This window comes from Aspergillus uvarum, assembly GCF_003184745.1.
Source record: "Aspergillus uvarum CBS 121591 unplaced genomic scaffold BO82scaffold_19, whole genome shotgun sequence".
NCBI lineage: Eukaryota > Fungi > Ascomycota > Eurotiomycetes > Eurotiales > Aspergillaceae > Aspergillus > Aspergillus uvarum.
Window position 1 is genome coordinate 270,207 of NW_020291316.1, and position 18,362 is coordinate 288,568.

General features: G+C 52.8%; 6 protein-coding genes across 6 annotated transcripts; 3 read left to right on the forward strand and 3 right to left on the reverse strand.

Annotated features, from left to right (window-relative positions):
- Positions 1-2,226: 2,226 nt before the first annotated feature.
- Positions 2,227-5,362, reverse strand: BO82DRAFT_332893 (SLC26/SulP family anion transporter). The gene is made up of 4 exons (XM_025633196.1): positions 4,867-5,362; positions 4,668-4,813; positions 4,067-4,610; positions 2,227-4,004 (listed from the first exon to the last, which is right to left on the reverse strand). Exons 1-4 carry the CDS (start codon positions 5,165-5,167, stop codon positions 2,485-2,487), a joined length of 2,511 nt encoding a protein of 836 aa, XP_025493178.1. The 5' UTR covers positions 5,168-5,362; the 3' UTR covers positions 2,227-2,484.
- Positions 5,113-6,097, forward strand: BO82DRAFT_49171 (uncharacterized protein). The gene has a single exon (XM_025641256.1). The coding sequence runs from the start codon at positions 5,438-5,440 to the stop codon at positions 5,999-6,001; it is 564 nt and encodes a 187-aa protein (XP_025493179.1). The 5' UTR covers positions 5,113-5,437; the 3' UTR covers positions 6,002-6,097.
- A 5,515-nt stretch (positions 6,098-11,612) lies between these two features.
- Positions 11,613-12,551, forward strand: BO82DRAFT_353286 (cytosine deaminase). Its single transcript, XM_025634915.1, has 3 exons — positions 11,613-11,873; positions 12,040-12,305; positions 12,446-12,551. The coding sequence occupies exons 1-3, from the start codon at positions 11,715-11,717 to the stop codon at positions 12,465-12,467; spliced, it is 447 nt and encodes a 148-aa protein (XP_025493180.1). The 5' UTR covers positions 11,613-11,714; the 3' UTR covers positions 12,468-12,551.
- A 24-nt stretch (positions 12,552-12,575) lies between these two features.
- Positions 12,576-13,883, reverse strand: BO82DRAFT_280557 (uroporphyrinogen decarboxylase HEM12; the record flags this gene model as incomplete). The annotated part of the gene is made up of 4 exons (XM_025631305.1): positions 12,576-12,649; positions 12,711-13,634; positions 13,732-13,773; positions 13,829-13,883. The coding sequence occupies 4 exons, from the start codon at positions 13,881-13,883 to the stop codon at positions 12,576-12,578; spliced, it is 1,095 nt and encodes a 364-aa protein (XP_025493181.1).
- A 360-nt stretch (positions 13,884-14,243) lies between these two features.
- BO82DRAFT_353288 (60S ribosomal protein uL10) lies at positions 14,244-15,884 on the reverse strand. The gene is made up of 3 exons (XM_025634916.1): positions 15,610-15,884; positions 15,481-15,550; positions 14,244-15,424 (listed from the first exon to the last, which is right to left on the reverse strand). Exons 1-3 carry the CDS (start codon positions 15,781-15,783, stop codon positions 14,730-14,732), a joined length of 939 nt encoding a protein of 312 aa, XP_025493182.1. The 5' UTR covers positions 15,784-15,884; the 3' UTR covers positions 14,244-14,729.
- A 203-nt stretch (positions 15,885-16,087) lies between these two features.
- trm82 (putative tRNA methyltransferase) lies at positions 16,088-17,932 on the forward strand. The gene is made up of 3 exons (XM_025637948.1): positions 16,088-16,561; positions 16,633-17,301; positions 17,377-17,932. Exons 1-3 carry the CDS (start codon positions 16,170-16,172, stop codon positions 17,774-17,776), a joined length of 1,461 nt encoding a protein of 486 aa, XP_025493183.1. The 5' UTR covers positions 16,088-16,169; the 3' UTR covers positions 17,777-17,932.
- Positions 17,933-18,362: the final 430 nt, after the last annotated feature.

Here is an 18,362-nt window from a genome sequence, read left to right on the forward strand (position 1 = left end):
GACTTGGAAGTGTTAAGGTAGGAAGCAGCACTTATATAGGCAGCCTGCGTCCTGCCTATACTGGCACGAAGCTGCCTGAAGCATTTCATCTCGATATAACTCCATACGGTCAGGATCGCGAGTGTGTACCAAGATTTGTGGCGATGCTGGAGACCTGAGCTCGATAGCTGGGCCAGTGCTGAATGTCCCGATTGGGCAAGTGTCACGGACGGCATCTGATTCACCCGCATGGCTTTCCAGATCCGGCAAGGGTTGCGAAAGGCTTAATCTCAGCCTCTTGGCGCCTGAATCTCTGGGCAGCCACTGTCTTACCCCCCAGGTCTTGTACCTGGGCCTCGACACAATCCCATCTCAGGATGATGACTGCACAGCCAATATTCCCCGCAGAGCGTCCGCCTCGTGTCAGCCACAGTCCAAGCCGCTCGACTGCACTCACAGTCGCAGGGGCTTTCCGGACTGACGCTGTGTCTAGCTGTCTAGCTGTTCAGATCACTTGACACCGTCAAGCGTGCGATGTACAATTTTGTCCTTCATCCACGCAGACCACCGCCTGACACATCTCGTTCTGATAACCAGGCAGTCGCAGGAATGAAACCACTCGACGACATCTACCTTGACGGTCAGCCCATGAAACTCACCGAATTTCTGCTACTGCACCACAGAACTGGAATCAACTCCTATGTCCCTTTTAAGAGCAACGGGCCAAAACAATCACCGACATCTCTAATATCGCCAGTGCGCTGCTCTGTTCCTTATCTTGCATGACAACGATTGCCTCCGGGCCTCCGTCGGCGTAGACTAGACAGCATAGCGACAGACGGTGCACCCAAACCCCGCATTATCAGCGTAGCACACGGCCACACCACACCAGGGAGCCAATGAACTAAACGCCTAGTCAGCTCCAGACCTGTCTGTCAGCATCCCATCCCAGGGCTCTGCCAAGTGAAACCAAAAGCCCATATACCCACAACGTAAACACGAAACAACCACACCAAGACATCCACTTTCCCCAAACATGCACACAAGCCAACCACCCCCCTCAGACCCAGCAGCCGCCGCCGCCGACGACGACGACGACGACGACGAGAACACCTGGACCCCGCTCCAACTCGCCGCAGCGCAAGGCGACCTACCGCTGGTGAAGCACCTCCTAACCCAGCCACCACCCCACAACGACCCCAACTCAGCGCCGCGGGGCTACTATGGCCAAACCGCGCTGCAAGCGGCCTCGCTAAGCGGCCACCTTGCCGTAGTCGAGACGCTCTTGGCCGCCGGCGCGGCCGTCGATCTTCCCGGCGGCAACAACGGGGGTCGGACGGCGCTCGTCCTGGCAGCGGGCGCGGGCCATCTCGCCATTGTGCGCCACCTGGTCGACGCGGCGGGCGCGGAGATCAACAGGCCACCCCACAAGTACAATGGGCGGACGGCGCTGCAGGCCGCGGCGGAGGGAGGCCATCTGGCGGTGCTGCGGTGGCTGCTGGCGCGCGGGGCGGACGTCAACACGCGGCCGGCCGGCAACCGCGGGCGCACGGCGCTGCAGGCCGCGGCAAGTGAGGGCCACGACGCGGTGGTGGAACTGCTCCTGCAGCATCCGTACAAGGTTGAGGTGAACGCCCCCGCGGTCCGGTATCAGGGGGTCACGGCGCTGCAGGGCGCAGCGTTGGCGGGACACCGCGCCACGGTACGGCGGCTGCTGGCCGCGGGCGCGGACGTGAATGCCCCCGGCGGCCAGTACAAGGGCTACACGGCGCTGGCCGCCGCGGCGGAAGGGGGCCATTTGCAGGTGGTGCGGTGGCTGCTGGATGCCGGGGCGGATGTGTCGATGCGATCTGGGAACAGGATGTGGACGGCCGCGCGGATAGCGGTGTCGCGAGGACACGGGGAGATCGCGCAGCTTTTGCGGCAGGTCGAGCAATCCAAGGTTGTAGGTGTGGATAGCTACTACGTTAATGAGTTTGAGGGCGGGTTGGTGAGATCGGGGTCAAGGTGGAGTCAATTAGCCTGTCGTCATTAAGCTTATCGGGCCAGGGACCAGTTTCTGTCCCTGGGTCCGCAGGGTCTATGTATATTTTTAGAATAAGTATGTTGTTGGCCGTCAAAGTATGCTGAATACTCGAAATACAGTATATCAGGTACGGCTCGGGCTTTACCAGGGTACAGCATCGTAAGCCACATTAGCTTCTGCAACATACACCCGAAATCGTACACAGAAGGAAAACTAAGAATCTTGTCAAAAATGTGCATTAGATCATTTTCCTCCACCCTCCATTAGTTTCATCTATATACAATCCAAGTGAATCAGGGGGTATAGCTTTGACCAAGAAACCGAAAGAACGATCACAATAAACCCGTATGTCCAAACAAATCGCTATCTTCAAGTCGAATGACAAAACGCCAATATATCATCCAAATAAGTATGTTCATGTCGAAAGAAAAGCTCCATCCAGGGAGTCTTCTTTTTTCTCCTTCTCTCTAGAAAAGGCTTCACTCATCCTCGGGTGGCGCGTTGGCCAGAGCACTCTCAAGAGCACTAGTCAAGTCGATGTGGAAGAAGGGCCGGTTGATGCCCTGCACCACGGCTACCTTGCGCCGGTTGCGGTACGCCTTGCTGTCGTTCAGGTCATGCTGCAACTTGTCCTCGGGAACACTGCTGATGTCTGAGCCTTCCTCAACACCGTGGGTCTCCCGCTCCGTCGTGTGACCGTCGTGCTTGAGGCCGTCCTCCTCATCACGCTTTTGCGCGACGTGCTGGGCGTGCTGGTTGTTCAGCAGTTCGGCGTGAGCGGCGGCGGACGACCGGCCTTCGATCTCGGCCACGCTGAAGATCGGCTTCCAGCGGTGGAATCCGTTATCGGAGTTGGGGGTCGGGAAGCCGAAGCCGGCGGCGGCCAGCGCCCGTTTGGTCCACCGGTTGTTGAGGTGAGCGAAATGCCACTGCACAGCGCGAGGGGAGGCGTAGAGGTCCAGTTGGTTGCGCACGTCGATCAAGTTCTGGATGGAGGTCACATCGACATTGTTAACCGAAGAGAAATCGAGAATGACGGCACGAAGCAGAGGCCGTTGCGAGCGCTGTTCCTCTTGAGCAGAGTTCTTGCGAGGGCCAGGGTCGTTCCAGGGGCGGTCGCCGCGCTGCTCGTAGGAGAAAGGAATCGTGCGTCGTGTCTCGCGGAAAATGGTCTGGACCAGGTAATCGGTGTAGTGGTTCGCGTTCGGGTAGTTGAAGCCTTCGGAGAACCGGTAGATGAAGATACCAGGGTAGGGCTGTTCCAACCCCACCTCGGGGTTGGAGCCATCAGCGTGGTTGAGGGGAAGGAAGATTGAGCGACGAGAACCCTCTTCATCACGATCAGAGGAGTTGGCGTTGTTACCCGAGCCATACTTGCCATCGCCTTGCACAAGATGATCACCGATCACTGAGTGAATGGTGACGCGGCCAAGGAACTGGCCACGGGCCTTGGCGACACGGAACAGGAGCACAGCCACGGAGACACAGATGGTGCAGTAAATGCCGTCCTCGATGGATGAGAAAACGGTGACGATAACACCAATGAAGAAGATGAGCGCATCGATAGGTGAGACGCGCCAGAATTGGTACACGGTGTTGGGAGGAGTGATCAGATCTCCGACGGCATGGATAATGACACCAGAAAGGGCAGCCTGTGGAATGTAGAAGAAGACGGCCGTCAGGGCGTAGATAGCAAGCAGCACAACGATAGCGGTGATCACACCGGCCAGTGGAGTCCGAACACCAGCCTTCGACTTGATGGCAGTGCGCGAGAAAGATCCAGTAGCAGGGTAAGCACCCAGGAAAGGACCCAGCAGGTTCGCGACACCAATAGCGACAAGTTCCTGAGACGGATCGATGGTGTAGTTGTTGACACGACCAAAGGACTTCGAGATAGCGATGTGTTCGATCAGGAGGACAATAACGCAGGCAGGGAGCTGGCTGGCGAAAACCGAAATGACTTCCGAGTCGACACGAGGAACACCAGCGTCTTTGAAACCTGTTGGCGTAAAAATCACCGTCAGTTCTAGAAACATCAACTGATGTCAGGCAGAGACATACCTCTTGGGACCTTGCCAATAACATTGAACATAGGGTCATCCTTGCGGTGCAGATTGACAGCAGCACTGATCATGGTGTAGAACAGAATCACAAAGACCGTACGTAAAGTCGACATGAAGAACCAAAGCTTGGCCTTCTGAGGGTATTTGCGAGCAAGGAAGTTGCAGGTGGAGCGAATAATGTACAGCATGGCGAGAGAGGTAACTCCCAGAGCAGCGTCGATACCAGCGGACGGCAGGTGCTTGAGCGAGTTGATGATGATCATGTACGTTGCATCGCGGGTTGAGAACGAGGCCGACTCGCCTAGCAAGTTCTTGACCTGGCCAGAGGCAATGTTGAGAGCCGAGCCCGTCATGAAGGCAGAAATGGCGGGCAATGGGATGAAATCCACGATAAATCCGAGGCGAAGCAATCCCAGAGCACAGACAATGCCACCACTAACAATAGCCAAGCACGATGCGACGACATGTCCCGGAATATTCGGATATTTGTCTTCAGCATCGAGGACGATGGTTCCGACCAGGGTAGACATAACGGCAACGGGCTAGATAAGTCATTGTTAGGCACATCGTGGTTTCAAATGCAATGCGGAGAAACATACACCGATGGTGATATCTTTTGAGGTTGCGAAGAACCAGTATAGCAAGACACCCATGAAAGACGAATAGAGACCATATTGAACCGGCAGTTCAGCCAGCTTGGCGTATGCCATTCCCTGGGGAACGACGACGGCGCCCACAGTAATACCTGAATGTCCCCGTTAGGCCCCGATAGTCATCGCATTTGAATGGGTGGCTTACCAGCAACCAAATCACCAACGAGCCATTGGGTGTTGTACCTCGTGATCCAGGACAGGAACGGGAATAGTCTGTAGAAGTATCGGCCTACATCGTGCCAGCTAGGAGTGATCTCCTTAAACCATTCGGCGGTCGTCGGTTCCTGCTCCAGGTAGGAATAGGTGTCGATCGTGCCGTAGGAAAAGGTAGATTCGCCTCTGGTGACCGGGTCTGCTTGAGCGCCCAGAGGATCTCGGTAGGCTTGCTTGATACCGAGACCCTTGGCCAACTGATGACCGACTTTGGTTGTGAAGTCTTTCGACATGTTCGTTGTGGTCGACTCGGGTGGCGATACCGGCGAGTTCTATGAAGTAGGGCTAAAAGTGCCCGGAACCACTAGACCACTAGGGTTATGTTGGGTGCAGCAGATAGGAACGCTTCACAGAAGTTAAAGAAGAAAAAGAAGGGAAAGGCTCCAATGTATATGAACCAGATCAACCTCCAAGATTATCAATCAAAGACCACAGCAGACTTGAGAGTGAGATAATATAGTCGTAGTAGTCCGTGGTGGAGGCGGGAACAAAGTGGGCTTAAAATGGGGATCGGAGAGCCAAGAAACGATGTCGTGATCGGGAGCTCCAAACGCGAAATATCAAAACTGCCCACCCGAACTGTCCAAGCTCGGGATCTAAACCGGACAATGGATGGACAAGACAAAGCTAAAGATCAAGCTAAATCAAGGGCCAAAGATGACAACCAGCACCTAGATCCTACTAATAGGCCTGGACTGGCTTCCAAGACTTCGCACTTCACCGATATATTGAATGGTTGTGTGGCTTGGGTGGCGCACCGCGGGGACTGGGACTATGCAACAACTATTTTGGAAGAGAACCAAGGGGCCGCGCGGAATGTCCACGGACAAGAGGGGAGGAAGCACGGATGGATATCTATAAATCCGGGAAACAAAAAGGGAGACTTGTGGCAGTTTTATCTGGATGGCGTCGTCAGAGAGAAGTGGGTGACACACGACTCTTCGTCGCCCGTGGAATTTGATGCAAGTCGATCATCACCACTACTAGCACAGGCCCCAAGAGGCAACCGGGCATGGGGACGGGGAGGCACTAGGATACACGGCGGCAGTAGACCAAGGACAAATTAACATCGTCCGACGTGGAAACCATCCAAACAGCAAGTCGAATACAGGGAACACGCAGGCGATGAAGGCAGCTGATCCACCCAGGGATCGCCCAAGGGCAAAGGAACAGAGGTAGGCGAGGGAGCCGTCTGGGAATTGCTGCAGGCCCCGAGGAGATCCTTCACCACATCTGCATCGTGCACGGCAGTAGTCTAGTCTAATCTAGAGAGGCACCAGGAGGGACAAGCTTGTCAGAAACCAAGCTGGCGTAAGAGAATCGGTTGAGTGGGTTCCTAGCCCGGCGAGGTTGCAGGGGGGTTGCAGGGAGGGTGCGTGTGGTCTGGAAGCGACGAAGATGACGATGAGCCGTGGAGCAGCAACGTTTCCGCCCACCGGCGGGGCCCATCCATGGCTAACCGTAGGCAACTTTATCCGCCCGGTAGTAGTACCGTAGATTCCATCTCGTGTAGATCTCTTGATAAATTATGACCCGGGTGAAAGGAGTCAGAGGACAGAAGTTGACGAATCTGGGTGAGACCACAAAACGACACCATGACGAGAGCAAAGCGATAGTGATGGAGAGGATGGAGTGGGATGGAGTGGAATGGAGAGTCGAAGTGGAAAAGTCTCCATCTGATAATTATTGCCAAGGCAGACCGCCCGCCGACCGAGGAGATTTTCACGGGGCCTTCACCAATCAGAGAAGACCCAAGGAGATGGCGACCCTCACTGCGGTGGACAGGCCAAAACCAATGGGAATTGCGGCAGAACACGCCATCGCAGGGGTTGATGGTGAAAGCCTTCCATCTTAGGGGAGGTCCACGTGTGGGTTCGCCATGACGAGTGACTGACTGAATTCATCTCTCGTGTTGCTGAGATAATTCCTGCAAATGTACTCTGTATAGTGATGGAGAGTTTGGTGGCTGTGGTCTCAATCTGTTTGCTTTTTACACTCCAGATAAGCACATGGCAACCTCTGGGGTCACCAGACCAGACTTGTTAACACACGAAGACAGTTCTCAACTTCTCCCAAACACCTCCTTCGCTTCGATTTACCGATTGGTCTTGGCTCGTGCGGAAGAGGTACGTACTTCCAGGAAGTACGTACGTACACCTACCCCTGTCGAGCCTCAGTCTGTGCTTTCGCTCGTCTGATTGACTAGGGCGGCTGCTGCTGCTGCTGCTGTTTCTGCTGCTGCTGCTGATGATCATTATTCTCGTTCGGTCCAAGAGCAAGCATCCTTCCCAATCTCTCTCGGAGAATGAGCCCGAAGAGGACATTCTCAGCTGCTAAGTACACTAACCAAAGTAACTTATACTACTTAGTAGGTAAGGAAGTACAGTACTAGGCACTATATGAAGCTGGGCAACCTCATGCTACTCCTCCAATAATCATTCAACTACCCTCACTCTTGCGCAATATTCATGCCAATCACACCATGTTCTGGTTCTCTTGACTGCTGCAGGGCCTTCTTAGCTGCTTCTACGCCCCAGTATTGCGCCATCAATCTTATCGTGGTGACATCCTGGCTATACCATCTACCGAGTGGTGACCACCTGCAGACACCAATCCATTGGACGGATTTCAGCTTCGCAGCGTGGCAGCCATGCAGCCATGGCTTGATATCTCCTTTTCGCAGGTCTTGGAGTCGCAAACGATCCACTTACGGACCTCGTATATCCAAACCACGCCCATCTCCTCGGATTTCTTAATTTAAGATCGAAGCTTTTTCTCTCCGACGGCCGCGCTTGCTCCACCATGGGAACCTGTCAAACGGCCAAGTCAAATTAAAAGTATAATCTCAATATGCAGCATCATTAACTATTGAGTAATATTTGCTGCGCCGTCCTGGTTGAATTCTCATGGCGGTATGTCCGCCACAACACTAATATCCAGGGGCCACTCTGGAAGGAACGGACTACTGCAGTTGCCACGATGAACAGACTAATAGAAAAGAATTAAATAAAAACAAAAAAAAAGAAAAAACACATATTTCCCCGATCTCGGACCATGTTTCAACACCAACATATATCGTATTCCTTCCCAATTAGTCTTTATTGTCTCGCGATCACGACATCCCAATCATCATACATCAATTCAAAGACTGAGAGCTCGCTTATATGGTCCCATGCAAACATGCGTTTTGAACAAACTTCGCGCGATCCCTACACTACCAATTACAGGAATATGCTAGCCAGGGGAGGTGGACTTCAATAAAGGCTATCGGACACGAGACATCTTCCCCTATTGAACACGCCAGAAGTCTCTATGTGCCCCCAGAACTATGGATGAGGTGCTGCATCGACGTCTAGGTGGTGTAGCAGCCAATACGGCCAGCTCCCGCAATTGCTTGGATGGTATTCCGATTGTTCGCTTGGGCAACTACGCGAGGCTTAACTAGAATGAAGCCATAGCAGCCGCGGTTCAGGGTTCTGGGCACCGTGCTGCCAAGGATGGCGTCTTCACTGGGGTTGGCGATCTGAATGACCTGCTGAAATGATGGCAGTGGCCAGAAATGCTGGGCAGCATTGTTCCTCGGAGATGACAGAAGAGGAACTCTGATAGCCAATGCCGATCTGGCTGCTCATGGCAGGATCGGGGGCCAACTCCACTGGGTTATACAGAACACACGAGGGTCCATTGCCACCTGCTTTGTCGCAATATGGCATGTAACAAGAAACTTTCGAGCCGGAGCCACTGCAGGCCAATCCCTGTCACTCCATCTCATCTCGCTCGTCCGTATCGAGTAACCGGGGACTCGCCCAGCAGCCATGTTCAGCCGACATGAAGAATCAAGGTACGCCTCCCAAAGCTCTCATCCTTCGCATGGCATGAAAGGACGCACTCATACCGTCCATTGAGTAAGCGATCATGCACCCAATATCTCGAACAACCCAGTCGCAGCACGATTGCGCCACCGAGGGAGCTCGCTTAGCGAGAGCCCTGGACAATCTTCATAATTCATGCTACTCAATCCATCATCTTCATATCCACGGAGCTATCGGAGAAGACTCCCATTTCCGATCAAGAGCCAGCAAGGTAATGTATACCTTCAAGCTAGAGAGAGGCAAAATAAAGGTCAAAGCGGCCAGAAAAGCTCTTTCAGTCGTGATAGCAACGAGACCCAGCCACACAGACAGCAGCAATAACAAAGACAAAAGGCGATCCTTCGCTCGACTAAAAAGCAATATACATGGAGAAATCGCCCCCCTTCCCCCGGAGAGGCCGCTCTTTCCAGCATCACACCTCACAAAGACAAATATTGTGTGATTCAATTGGGTTGCAGCATCCGTATTACCATGTGTGTGTGGCTGTGGGTGTAATTGGCTGCTAATCTCGCTTCTTATATTGCTGACTGTTCTCATACCCATTATACTATCACGCAAGCGCCAGCTAATGAGATAAAGCCGAACCCTCCTGCTTTTCAGCTGCCGGCAGGCAAGCTCTAGCTTTGAGCTGACATGGAAAATCGTCACTCTTGTTGGACTTGACATCAGCGGCAATAGTGAGGGGGCGGTTTTCGTTTATTTTTTGCGGGTTTTCAGCTGTCTGTCTATCACTGACACAATTGTCCGAGAACAATAGGCGCTGGAAGATGCTAACTGATGGTAAATATTGAGCATGTATGTACAGCACTTATGCAACAAACCCAGATTCAAAGCCCAATCCAGCAGCCACATAGCGAGTGTACGTCCGCACTGATGCGGCTGTGGTAAGATCATCGCACCTATCGTTGCCATGGTTCCATCCAAGAAGCAGAGACACCTCTCTCATCAGTCCGAGTACTCATTTAATATTTCTTTCTCGTCCCGCTGCTAAACAGTTATTCTCTCAGTGACTTGTAGATACCAAACTATTCCCTTTCGCAGAAGAAATACCCAAACAAGTTTCGGATATCGATCGTAACATGGCCTCTACCCCAGAGAAAGAGACTGATATCATTCTTGACTTCAAGAGAAGGCTTTTTAGAGAACATAAAAGAGGACACTGTGGCCTGTCTTAGCCCTAGCACAGCCAGCCAGCCCATCAAAGCTAGCAGCTTCCCCACAAACGATTCTACTATGTGCTCCCTGCTTTTCGTTCCATCCCACACAATATCTCGCATAGTCTACTGTCTCTACACCAAGTCCATCGTGAAGCAGCTGAGTAGCTGTTTGAGTCAGTGAAATCCGAAGATCCTCTCAAAGATCGTTGCGCATTGTGCACTATGTCAAACCCGAAGTCTACACCAGTATCAACGAATCAAAATATCGATCACTTAACTCCTGCCACTTCCATCGGAAACTGACTCCAATGACCCTAAAGGCTGCTTATCCTGTCAGATTGACAGGTCTTGACATGCCCGATACGTTGGCTTTCTCCGAAGCAGGGAATCCATTTTGCTTAGCCGCCCTTACAATCTCATTGCGGCGTCGCCAACATCATTATTTCTGCAACCCCCTTCGTAGCAGATTGAATCCGAACATAGTCTCGAGCTCATGCAACAGGGAACGCAATTTCTCAATCTCGACTTCTTGCGTCTATATTCAACAAGCTATGAATAGCCTCCTGGAACCTCACATCATCTTGTGGCATTACATGGCTAATCAGCTAGCAACAGAACTCTTTGCATCTGATAACCTACTGCGCCTCCACGAACCTAACGACCTTGATATAAACAACCTGCACAAGACGACAAAGCAGAATCCGCTCATACTCAGGAGCTGCAATGGACTTCTCAGCCCTTTACCGGATCGACCTCAACATCCTCGGGAATGCCCACGTCCTAAGGTCGCACCATCTCGAGCTTTACATCCCTTTACCCACTATATCCGCCTCGATCTCCGCCTCGCTTGCCTAGGAAAATCGGTCATGCTCTTGAAACGCGAGCTTGACTAGTATTGTCTCGCGGGGTAGTCGTCTCCGTCCACTCCACCAGGGACGAATACTTCTCCATGGGCAGTGGGGAGTGAGACACCCAGCAACCACACAAGACGTGTGGTTGCTACATACTGTTGTCTGCTCATTGACTGCAGCTGCGGCCGTGACCTTTGGAATACGTAGAGTAATAGGATGTGCTCCACCCTTTCACGTCGGGGACCAGCTTCTGCCTCACTATCCTTTCAACCACAGGCATAACAGCATGGCAGAAGAGTGAGCAAAGAAAAAAAAAAAAAAAAACAGAGAAAAGAGGACATAAAAGCTAGCTAAAGAAAATGCCAACAAAAGGTTTGCTCTTGTAGTAAATCCATCTCTAGGTGATCTCTAAGGCTCACCCAAGAGGTATGCATAATAGCTATACTGTACTGTTCACCAAGCATATAGCGTAGTTACTTCCTCGACGCAAAAACATAATTACAAAGACCACAATCAACTATACTAAGCAGCGAACACATTCGCAAGTATTCACGGAACTCCACCAAGCTCCTATCAATAATGAGGTCATAACACTTAAGTTCCCGCATAAGCTGGCATGCAGCCCAAGCCTGGGGATATCGGCAATTGGCACAACCGATGAAGTAATAGAACCCAACTCCCGAGCTCGGCAGACCGAAGCGGAAAAAAAAAAAGATAAGGGAAAAAAAAAAGATAAGTTACCGTTGGTAGTGCTCGGTTAAAGGTTATCATCAATCCTACTGTAATCTCCAGATTCCAGAAGTTCTCTTTTTCCCTTTTCCCAATCTGTCAAAAGTGTCAATTCTCCCATTCCCCTTTCCCCCGCAACCCCGCATCAAACAATACTTACCATCCACCACCATGGAAACCGATCCCGGATTCATCGCCGCTCTCGAGGAGGCCAAGCAAGGATTGGCCGAGGGAGGCGTCCCCATCGGAGCTGCCCTGGTCTCCAAGGATGGCAAGATCCTCGGTCGCGGGCACAATATGCGCGTCCAGAAGGGCAGCGCTGTCTTGCATGTACGTTTCCGCATCTGATTTTGCTTTATTGGTGGACAAGCTCGGGTATATATATTATCGCGTGGGGTTTACGGCATTGTAGTAGCCTGCCTGCCTGCACTGCACTGCTTGATGACGTAGCTGAGCTGCAGACTTGCGAACCAAACTAAATTCCAAATTGCAATAGGCTGAGATGTCCGCGCTCGAGAATTCGGGTCGGTTGCCCGCGTCGGCCTACGAAGGTGCCACCATGTACACCACCCTTTCGCCATGCGATATGTGCACCGGTGCCTGTATCCTCTACAAGGTGAAGCGCGTCGTCATCGGCGAGAACAAGAACTTCATGGGCGGCGAGGAGTACCTTCTCAACCGGGGAAAGGAAGTGGTTGTCTTGGATAACAAGGAGTGCAAGAAGTTGATGGAGGACTTTGTCAAGGACAAGCCGGAGCTCTGGTAAGTTGGGCCTTGCTTTTTCGTTTGGTCTTTCAAAGTTTTGGACATGGTATCATTTCTTTTTCCCTTCTTCTATCACACGCTTCCGTCACTTTTCTTTGTTTGGTAGAATTCCGGTCTGACTATTTGAACCCGAACAGGAACGAGGACATTGCCGTCTGAGTTATCGTGAGAAAAGGGTTTCGCAGATACGCTGCAGCGGAGATATCCAACATGTATAAATTTATAGTCCAGAGAGCAAATGAGTCATACCCACATCAGGCGACGATCTCAAGCCGCCGTCAAGCGGTGGATCTCCTCGAAGTAGAATTTGAGGTCATCGGGATTGACGAACGGAGTAATGCCTAACCACACCAGTACTGTTAGCATATGCAAAGCTTCAATGTTCAGACCGGGATATCTCACCGTGTCCCAAGTTGGCAATCCAGCCCTTCTTGCCCGGCCAGAAGCCGCGGACCATAGTCTCCACAGCCTCGGTAATGGCCTCACGGGTACCGTAAAGAACACCGGGATCCGCATTGCCCTGGAGCGTCACACGACCGTTCGCGATCTTCTTGGCCTCGGCGGGATCATGCAGCCAGTCCAGACCAACAACGTTGTAGCCCGACTCGCACAGATCCTCCAAGGCGAACCAAGCCCCCTTAGCGAAGACCGTCATCGGGACCGGTTCCAGACCCATTTCCGTCAACTTCTTGGGGAGATTCTGGGCGATGTAGCGCAGATACGGGAGAGAGAAGCGGCTGAAGGCCACGGGCGACATCTCCCCAGCCCAGGAGTCAAACACCTGCACCAGCTGCGCGCCGGCCTCAACCTGAAGCGCCAGGTACTCGACACAGATCTCGGCGATCTTCTGCAGCAGGGCCTTGGACTCCTCGGCGTATCTGTAGATCCACTTCTTCGACTGAACGAAGAGCTTCGTACCGCCACCTTCGACCATGTAGCACAGCAGGGTCCAGGGCGCTCCGCAGAAGCCGATCAAGGGCACACGGCCGGCCAGCTTGTGGCGGGTGAGCGTGATGGCCTTGTAGACGTAGTCCAGCTCGGCCTTGACGTCCACCTGCTTCTGCATCACCTTCTCATACTGTCCATCGTCCGGCGACTGCAGCGGTTGCGGGAAGTGCGGGCCCTTCTTGTCGACCATCTCCACCTGCATGCCCATAGCCTGGGGGATCACCAGGATGTCAGAGAAGATGATGGCGGCATCGATGAGTCCGGCGTACCGCTCAATGGGCTGGAGGGTCAATGTGGACGCAATCTCGGGGCTGCGGCAGCATTCGAAGAAGTCGCGCTTGCCTTTCGCTTCGTGGTATTCGGGGAGGTAACGACCAGCTGTAGCAAATTGAACCACCCAGGTTAGCGACTATGGCTGCACATTCTTCTTCCACGCGCAGGTTCTCGATTTGGAAGGTGGAGGGGCAATGCGTACCTTGCCGCATGACCCAGATCGGAGGACGAGGGACCTCCTCGCCTAGTGGAGAGTTAGCTTGCTTCGATGATGAGCATGTATTTGCAATTAAGGCTACCTCTGGCGGCCCTCAGCAGGAGGTCGTTCTTCAATGGTGCAAATTGTTCGGGCATTTTGATTGCGAAGGTATGTTACAGAAGAGGAAGAGGGGACCTTGAGAAGGAGGGGTTTCCATGACATGCGCAGGTCCTGCCGCTCGGTGCCTCGGGCCGCCAATCGGCTGATCACCGCTGACTACGCGGAGTTTTATGCTAATTTACAGTGAGTCAAGTAAACTACCAGCCAAAAGACCCGAGGCTGGATTCCGAATTTGACATAATCAGGAGCATCTCCTGAAATTACTGAGCAGAGGGTGACAATGCGATTATAGGAAATGCACAGGAAATTGATGTTTGATTGCTAGCTAGAGAGCTTTCATGCACCATGCTGCAGTCTCTCCCGTCGTAGGACCTAGACCTCCAGAAATAGATATCCCAATATTTCTAAACTTCTACAAGCGCATCACTCAACCTACACAAGACACTCAGTCAAGGTTTCGATCGAGAAGCTGGCTTTACGTCCTACGACGAACCAACGTAGACCTGTCTTCAGTTGATGTTAGCCTTCAAGTTGTCTCAAAAGTGGAAGTGACAAAAAGTAAGAGGGTAACAGAGGTGTCAGCAAAAAATTAGAGTGTAAGTTGTTGCTGTTTTTGATCTTCAAAGCCGTAGCTACGAGTTAAAAAGGATCATCATCCACCGAGGGTATGTGTGCATGAAAGACAAACTGTAAAAGCAGGTAGCTCACCTTTGTTGATTCATCAGATAATGGAGCGTAGACTACGTTCCATTATGCGATGAGAGATTGATCAAAAAAATTCATGACCATGAAAATCATTTCATTCATCCAATCGTCAAGACTGGAAAGAAAGATATCTAAAACATGGTTCGCATTTCACGTTCAAAATAGACGCGAGACGCTTAGTCGAAAAGACCGAAGCCCATGTCCTCGTCAGACTCCTCAGCCTCCTCAGCGGGGGCCTCGGCAGCGGGGGCATCACCGCCAGCAGGGGCAGCGGCGGCAGCGGGAGCGGAGGAAGCGTAAGCGTCAGGGTTGGCGATACGGTCCTTGAGCTCCTCAATCTCGGGCCAGGAGATCTCAGTCTCGATGGCAACAGCGAGAACCTTCTTGTAGCTGTTGACCACGGAGTGGATGACAGAGGGAAGGGTGGGGAAGTTAGCGGCCAAAGAGATGCTGGTGATGGTCTTGATGGCAGCGCTGAAGGCATCGAGGAGCTGGGACTCCTCGATGTCGAGAACCTCGGAACCGAAGGTCTGACCCTGGTCGTAGACCTGGGAGATGGTCATACCGTAGGTGAAGGGAGAGATGTTGAGCATGTTCAACAGGGTGGCCTCAGAGGGGCCGACCTTGGCACCAGCCTCAACGAGCTTCAAGTCGGTGGTGATTTCAATGGTACCACGAGCAATCTTGGTGGGGACACCGAGAGCCTGGAAGAAAGAGGTCTTACCGGGTTCCATACCGGTGTTACCAGCGGGAATCCAGACATCAGCGGGAGCGACGGCACCGGCACGAGCGGGAGCAGCGACACGGTTGGCCAGGATCTTCTCCTTGGTGGACTTGAGGTCACCGTTGGTGAAGATGAAACCGACGTTACCTGCGATCACAATCAGTTCCTGAGTTTTTGAATGCAGACGTGTAGATATGACTTACCCTTGACGAAGGGGAGCAGGCGCTCGTACTCCGGGTTGTCGGTGACGAAGCCCTTGATGGCACGACGGACCTTAAATTACACCGTTAATATGCGTTGGCCCATTAGCGGCAGAGGGATCAGAAACTTACCATGGTGTTCTTACCCATCAGGACGACACCCTCACCACGCAGAGAGACACGGATCTCGTGCATCTGCTGGGAGCTGACATTGTCGACACCGACAATGAAGACGGTCTTGTACTCATCGAGAAGGGCCTTGAGCTTATCGAAGTAAGCGGCCTTGGTAGCAGACTTGCCCCCCATTTCTCCTTATTTCGCTGAAGAAAGGCTGTTTAAGGGCAAGGGATAATTTGTTGAAGAAGTTGTTGTCCGAATAAATCGAAACGTTGGAGGTTCGAAGAAACAATCGCGCCGCGGATTTTAGGAAATCCTTACTCGGTTGTGGCCTCGCTAGCCGATATATCACGTGGGCCCCGCTCCGCGCTTAGCTTCATCCCCTGCTTGTAGTAGGCGGTGTCGCATGCGGTGTCGCACTCCAGGGCGGTGAGATGCTTTTTTTTTCTGCCAGGTGCCTATTCCATCTATCAAATCGCAAGTGGGGGCAAAGGCTGCTTTCTGCGATTGCTGCTTGCGATATCCATTATCGGGGCTGAACCACCATCCTTGAGCTCCGATTAAAGTACTACACAATGGCCTCCAACTTCCAATACCCCTTCCAATGCGTTCAGCTTGTGCAAAGGCCGCAGGCCAAGCTCCTGCTTGCCTCCGCTGGCCCACGGCTGTACTCCTACTCTGCCGAGACCGGCCAACGACTTGCGAGCTGGCCACAAGATACCAGCTCAAGTGACCAGGAACCCCCAGAGAAGAAAAGGAAGGTTTCCACGGCGGAGGGTAGTCCTGTGGAAGAGTCAGAGACTGCAGGAAACACCGAGAAGTCGAAGGCCCCGCCGGCTTGGTCGAACATCCCTATTGTCACTAGCACATCGAACGGCGAATATGTCATTGCTGTCACAGGAGAAGACAAGTGCATCCGCGTCTTCCAGCTTCAAGATGATGGTTCGTTCCAGCAACTCAGCGAGAGGTAAGCGTTTAATGATACTTCCCCACGAACTGAGCGCGATCGTCGTTGTGTACTAACGCTGTCCCCCGCAGAATCATGCCCAAGCGACCATCCTCCATCGCATTGACCAGCGATGAGACCACAATCCTCTGCGCCGACAAATTCGGAGACGTTCACTCTCTGCCCCTCATCCCCAGCAATGAAAAGCCCGCCGTTGCTCCCAGACCCAATAGAGAGGCGAAACTCAGCCATCCTGCCGCAACCAACTTGACCGTGCACACCAAGGGCAACCTGAGAGCTTTGGAACAGCAACTTGAACTCGCCAAGAAGAAGAAGGAAGCAGGGGAGGATAAGTCCGGCCCCTCGTTCGAACACCATCTCCTGCTCGGCCACGTTTCGCTGCTCACCGACATGCTCTTCGTATCTCTCCCCTCCGACACCCACAAGCATACCTATATCCTGACCGCCGATCGCGACGAACACATCCGTGTCTCTCGTGGCCCACCCCAGGCGCATGTCATCGAAAACTACTGCTTGGGTCATACCGCCTTCATCAGCAAGATCTGCGTGCCGCGGGACGCCCCAGAGTACCTGATCTCCGGCGGAGGCGACAACTACCTGATGGTCTGGAACTGGACCGAGGGCCGTGCTCTCCACAAGGTTCCTCTGGTCGAGGACTCGTCGGCCGCCGAGGTGGTCGTCCGCGGGATCTGGGCCACGACACTAGAGGACTTGCGACTCATTCTCGTTGCGCTGGACGGGTAAGTCCATCTGATTTGAACAATAATGACCGCAATATCGAGAACAATCAGCCACTAATCCTCAACCATCCATAGATCCTCCCAACTCCAATGCTTCACCCTCGAAGCCGACGGCTCCCTCAAGCCCCAAACCCCCCTCGACCTCACCGGCAACGTCCTCGCCGTGACCAGCATCGAGAAAGACAACACGCTGCTCATCTCCGTCGACTCCGTCCGCACTGCGGGCTCGACTCACGAGTGGCGCGCAAGCCCCTCTGCCCCTTCCACCCTGATCGAGGCCTTCCGTCTCCAGCAGAGCTCCGAGGGCTCGCTGGGCTGGGAACCCACCCTGCAGTCCGCGACCGGCGCTATCAACGCCGCGGGCACGTTGGAAATCCCGGCTACCACCGAAGACAAGAAGCGGGGAGAGCTGAACGATCTATTGTATGCCATGAGCAAGCTTCGCAAGACGCCGAGAGGCGGGGACGACGAGTAGACGAAGGCATTAAAATGAATCAATGTATACCTCTTAGTGGATGTATACGAGTAAAATTTTGTGAACATCACAAAGGATGATGTAAATGTACATATACTTAGATATTGACATATTCAGTGCTCAAAACAAATACAGCCCTGTCAGGGACGCGGCGACAATCCAAACGTCACTCGGTCTCGTTCGAGAGATCGCACGGCTTCCTGTGTATGAGTGTCTGTCGTAGGTGGGACTATTTATATATCTCTGCCCACACACCCATCCTCCCCCTTTTCCAAAAACATTACACAGATCTCTCGAATCTTCTATACTGCCTACACAAGAGGGCAAGCTTTATCAGACATTGTATGCGCACGAAGAAGAACTGCACAGCCGGAAGTCATAATCTGTAAGTTATGGCACTACACCACCACTACATGACATCCTCTGCCGCGGCCAAACATAAGAATACCCACGTTCTCTTCGCCCACGTCGCGCCTCTACCCCCCAAAACAGGGAATGCGAAGATCACCAGCAAATAGCAAAAGGTAAATGAACTCGCTATTGACGGACAGATATCTCAGAGCCAAGAGCCGCAACCTATTTTATT

Excerpts from the sequence above, each read along its gene's own strand:
- BO82DRAFT_353286 (XM_025634915.1), top strand. The coding sequence starts at position 11,715 with ATGGAAACCGATCCCGGATTCATCGCCGCTCTCGAGGAGGCCAAGCAA. Across the intron at positions 11,874-12,039 it reads AGGGCAGCGCTGTCTTGCAT|GCTGAGATGTCCGCGCTCGA; the intron begins GTACGTTTCCGC and ends AAATTGCAATAG. Across the intron at positions 12,306-12,445 it reads AAGGACAAGCCGGAGCTCTG|GAACGAGGACATTGCCGTCT; the intron begins GTAAGTTGGGCC and ends GAACCCGAACAG.
- BO82DRAFT_49171 (XM_025641256.1), top strand. The coding sequence starts at position 5,438 with ATGGGGATCGGAGAGCCAAGAAACGATGTCGTGATCGGGAGCTCCAAA.
- BO82DRAFT_353288 (XM_025634916.1), bottom strand. The coding sequence starts at position 15,783 with ATGGGGGGCAAGTCTGCTACCAAGGCCGCTTACTTCGATAAGCTCAAG. Across the intron at positions 15,551-15,609 it reads TGATGGGTAAGAACACCATG|GTCCGTCGTGCCATCAAGGG; the intron begins GTAAGTTTCTGA and ends GTGTAATTTAAG. Across the intron at positions 15,425-15,480 it reads CCTGCTCCCCTTCGTCAAGG|GTAACGTCGGTTTCATCTTC; the intron begins GTAAGTCATATC and ends TTGTGATCGCAG.
- BO82DRAFT_332893 (XM_025633196.1), bottom strand. The coding sequence starts at position 5,167 with ATGTCGAAAGACTTCACAACCAAAGTCGGTCATCAGTTGGCCAAGGGT. Across the intron at positions 4,814-4,866 it reads CGTTGGTGATTTGGTTGCTG|GTATTACTGTGGGCGCCGTC; the intron begins GTAAGCCACCCA and ends GGGGACATTCAG. Across the intron at positions 4,005-4,066 it reads TATTGGCAAGGTCCCAAGAG|GTTTCAAAGACGCTGGTGTT; the intron begins GTATGTCTCTGC and ends TTACGCCAACAG.
- trm82 (XM_025637948.1), top strand. The coding sequence starts at position 16,170 with ATGGCCTCCAACTTCCAATACCCCTTCCAATGCGTTCAGCTTGTGCAA. Across the intron at positions 16,562-16,632 it reads TTCCAGCAACTCAGCGAGAG|AATCATGCCCAAGCGACCAT; the intron begins GTAAGCGTTTAA and ends TGTCCCCCGCAG. Across the intron at positions 17,302-17,376 it reads ATTCTCGTTGCGCTGGACGG|ATCCTCCCAACTCCAATGCT; the intron begins GTAAGTCCATCT and ends AACCATCCATAG.